Genomic DNA, 3,635 nt, shown 5'->3' with positions numbered 1-3,635 from the left:
GGCACAGGCAACAGGGAATAACAAGCCGTCCAATCAGAGCTCTGATATAATATCGAACTTATACCCCAAAACTCTGATTGGATGGCTCGTTATTCCCTGTTGCCTGTGCCTATTTCCTGTGTCTATTGTGTTTCCAGCTTAAGAGGAATGATCCAATCTCAGCAGAGAATCATAAAATGGTTGCAAAACTGTTGTGTTCTGCTAAACGCAGCCAATAAGACTATTCTTTTTGGCTGAACTTTTGCTCCAATTCATCTTTCTTCCTTTTCTCTTCAGGAGGAAAGAAAAACTTTTGGCAAAAGTTCAGCCAAAAAGTCTAGGGAAATACTATAGTATACGTAACGTATACTGTAGCATTTCCCTAGATTTTCGTATACGTTTCTTTTCAAGAATAGAGCCCCTGGCCTATTATTCAACCATGGGACGCTCCATTTATCTTATAAGTCTATGGTCGTTACATTGGATACTGTCGATAGTGCCGATACTGGTCGTTCGTGGTCGCCTGCTTGTGGGAACTATTAAATAAAAAAAGTAGAATAAAAGGAATCCAATTTATTCAACGGAGTCAAACGGGGTTTAGAAAAGAAGAGTTATATTGATTTATTCTATAAATAAATCGGTTTTGAATAATCACAAAATGATTTTTGCTTCTGCTTTGCAAAGAGTTCCAATAACATGTGGCAAATCATATTTTCGAACTATTAGTAAAAGTTCCTCCGATAAATCTATAAATATTAACGTGATGAAAGAAAATGACATGGTAAGGGCACGTATTGACAACTAAAAATTGATTATACGAGGTTAACTGTAGATTTTTTAGTACATTTTGAAATATGTAAAAAATGAAAAGTTATAAAGTAGACATATATTTCAGTAAAAAGTTTATTACATACATTCGACGTTTATCTTTTAATGAAATTAGATTTATTTGACGCGTCTTTGTATGTAATGAATGAAGCTAGCAGAAAAAAATTCGCTCTACCCCGCAAACTGAGATATTAAGCATTAAAGTTGACGACTGTTCAGGTTAGGAAATCTGTCACATTGATGGCATAGAGGATTACACAAATGCTCTACTTTAAAAACAAATTATCTGCGTTAAAAACACGAATTCCCTGCTTTATGGCTGTTCTACAATGTGCTTTTTTTTCCTGTTTCTTGCTGTCTGTTTCTTGTCTTGATCCAAAACAGCAAAAAACAGGAAACAAAAAGCACATTGTAGGACAGCCATTAATATCTCAGGTCACGGGGCAAAGCGACATTTTTTTCTGTCAGATTCGTTTATTTTGTACAAAAATGCGTCAAATGAGCTTAATTTCCTCAAAATCGATAAATATGCCCGTCTCCTTCATATAATTATCCTTATCTGTTTTGAATGATTTTATATTTATTGTATATGACATTTGTTTCTTTTTTATTTGTAGCCAATCCAAATTAAAAATCCTTATGTGAAAGAAAAGCAAGAGTGTATTCTTTGTAGATTAGACATTGAACCAGATTATAAAAATGTGAGGTTACTTTCACAATTTCAAAGTCGATATACAGGCAGGATATATGGAAGACACATAACTGGATTGTGTAAACATAAACAGATGAGATTAGAACAAGAAATTGCAAAAGCTCAAAGTGCAGGTATGTATAAATATACATATGTTTTTTTATATAACTTAACTTTTATTCTATACCTTGCGAACTGATAATATCTCAAAAGAATTTTCAATACAGCTATTTCATAAGTTCTTTTGTGATGGTTTTCTTTTTATTTACTATTGTAATATTGTGTTATTCCCTGAAAAAAATCACATCACAAAGTTACATAACGAAATCATGTATTTAAGAAAAATAAATTATGTAAAAGATTATTCCAAATCAGTATGTAATTTTTTAAATATAAGTAATTTGAAAAATCACTTGATAGTAGAAATAATTTCACCCATGTGACTTTATAGTTACCAAATTTTGAAGAATTAAGTGATAGAAATAGAAGAAAAAAACATGACTTTTCAAATTATATGATTGTAAAAAATCATATACTGATTTAGAACAACCTACTATGTGATTTATTTGTCTTAATTACATAATTTTATTATGTGTTATAATTTTATGACGTGATTTTTTTCAATAGGGATTTAGTAAACTTGACAATTTGGTGACATACTGTTTTGGACAAAATATATGCAGGACAATGTGCTTCATATAAAAACAAGATTTTAACAATATGTTCAATTTTTGATTGTAAAAATTATATACTACGAATTTTATTTAATTTATCGATGCAGATCAATAGTTTGACTAAGTTTATTATGTATTATGCGAAAATTGAGTTTCTAATTGCATTAATTATTATACAACAAGATAATCAATAGGCTCAGATGAATAAATCTAAAAATAATAAATAAAATGCCAATAGGAGCCAACACAAGATATTAATGTGTGTTTTAATACAATTTATTCGAAATGAATAATAAAACGTATATGTTTCGACCTACGGTCAAGGTTCTCTACAGTGCAAAGAAAATTAAATTAAATATACATATAAAATATATGCTAGTAGTGCATATAAGATATACATTATTAAGTTTAAGAAACAAAAAACTGGTGGTAATGTCCAAGTTAAAGTCAAATCTTGTTCATCAAATTGTTAAGTTTACTAAAAATATTGAATCAAAAACCAAAAGTTAGAAACTGTTTTTGATAGTTAACATAAAATTTTCCACACAAATTATAATAAAATATTGTGAGAGGATCGTCAGGATAGCAAGCAATGACAATAAAACAAGGATGTAGACTTGACAAAACGGATATATATATTCAGTATCAAACACAACGTTCTCCTCGCTCAGGTCTCGACATCAAGCATAGTTCGCAACGCCTCTTCCCCCGCTCGGTCGACTCAACGTTTAGTAAGTGCGTTCAGAAAACGGAGAACGACAACTCGCGAGAATGCCATCTCACAACTGCTGCTTGATCCAAAATCTCTCTCACAGTTCGGGCATTCTGACATCATGGTCGTCTCGACCATCTTTACTGTCCGAACTATGTCCACTTTCTTCGGGGTCTTCTATTCGTTTCTGACAAAGCTTTAAACGCTCTGGTCCAAATACGCCGGTGAAAGGTCGCTGGGTTATTTGAAACCCTTCTATATCTTTAATTACGTATCTATCATGGTTCAGGACTGAATTTACAATGTAAGGCCCTTTATACTTAGGAGCTAGTTTTTGATTAACGCCGGGAGTCGTTATAACATTCTTAATCATTACATGATCGCCGACATTATACACTGTGGGTTTCTTATGCTTCGCATCATATATCTGCTTGTTATAATCTTGTAATGCACGCGTTTTTACAATAGCTTTTCCTCGAAGCTCGCTTCGGTCTTTGTCTAAGTTTTGAATAGTATGAAAGTACTCTCTAAGGTTATCATCTGCGAAACCGTATTGATCGCTACCAAACAATAATAGGCTAGGTGTTGTGCCGATTGTCTTATGCAGCGTATTATTTAACGAGAACTGACTCTTAGCCATGAAATCAGTCCATTTTCCCTCTGATGATAGTTTTGAAAGGATAGAACGCAGGAAACGGTTAACTCGTTCTACTTGTCCATTACTCTGAGGGCTAGCGGTTGCTACTTTAAC

The 3,635-nt window shown here is 32.6% G+C and overlaps 1 protein-coding gene across 1 annotated transcript in view; it reads left to right on the top strand.

Annotated features, from left to right (window-relative positions):
- The first annotated feature begins 485 nt into the window (after positions 1 to 485).
- The window catches only part of mRpS18C (mitochondrial ribosomal protein S18C), a 50,444-nt gene continuing 47,294 nt past the window's right edge, over positions 486 to 3,635 (top strand). Inside the window, exons 1-2 of the mRNA XM_018501823.1 lie at positions 486 to 760; positions 1,425 to 1,632. Coding sequence (XP_018357325.1) covers positions 638 to 760; positions 1,425 to 1,632 — 331 coding nt within the window. The 5' untranslated portion in view covers positions 486 to 637. The remainder of the gene's footprint in view (positions 761 to 1,424; positions 1,633 to 3,635) is intronic.

Source organism: Trachymyrmex cornetzi, unplaced genomic scaffold (assembly GCF_001594075.2).
Source record: "Trachymyrmex cornetzi isolate Tcor2-1 unplaced genomic scaffold, Tcor1.1 scaffold1406, whole genome shotgun sequence".
Lineage (NCBI taxonomy): Eukaryota > Metazoa > Arthropoda > Insecta > Hymenoptera > Formicidae > Trachymyrmex > Trachymyrmex cornetzi.
This window is presented reverse-complemented; position numbering and strand designations above follow the sequence as displayed.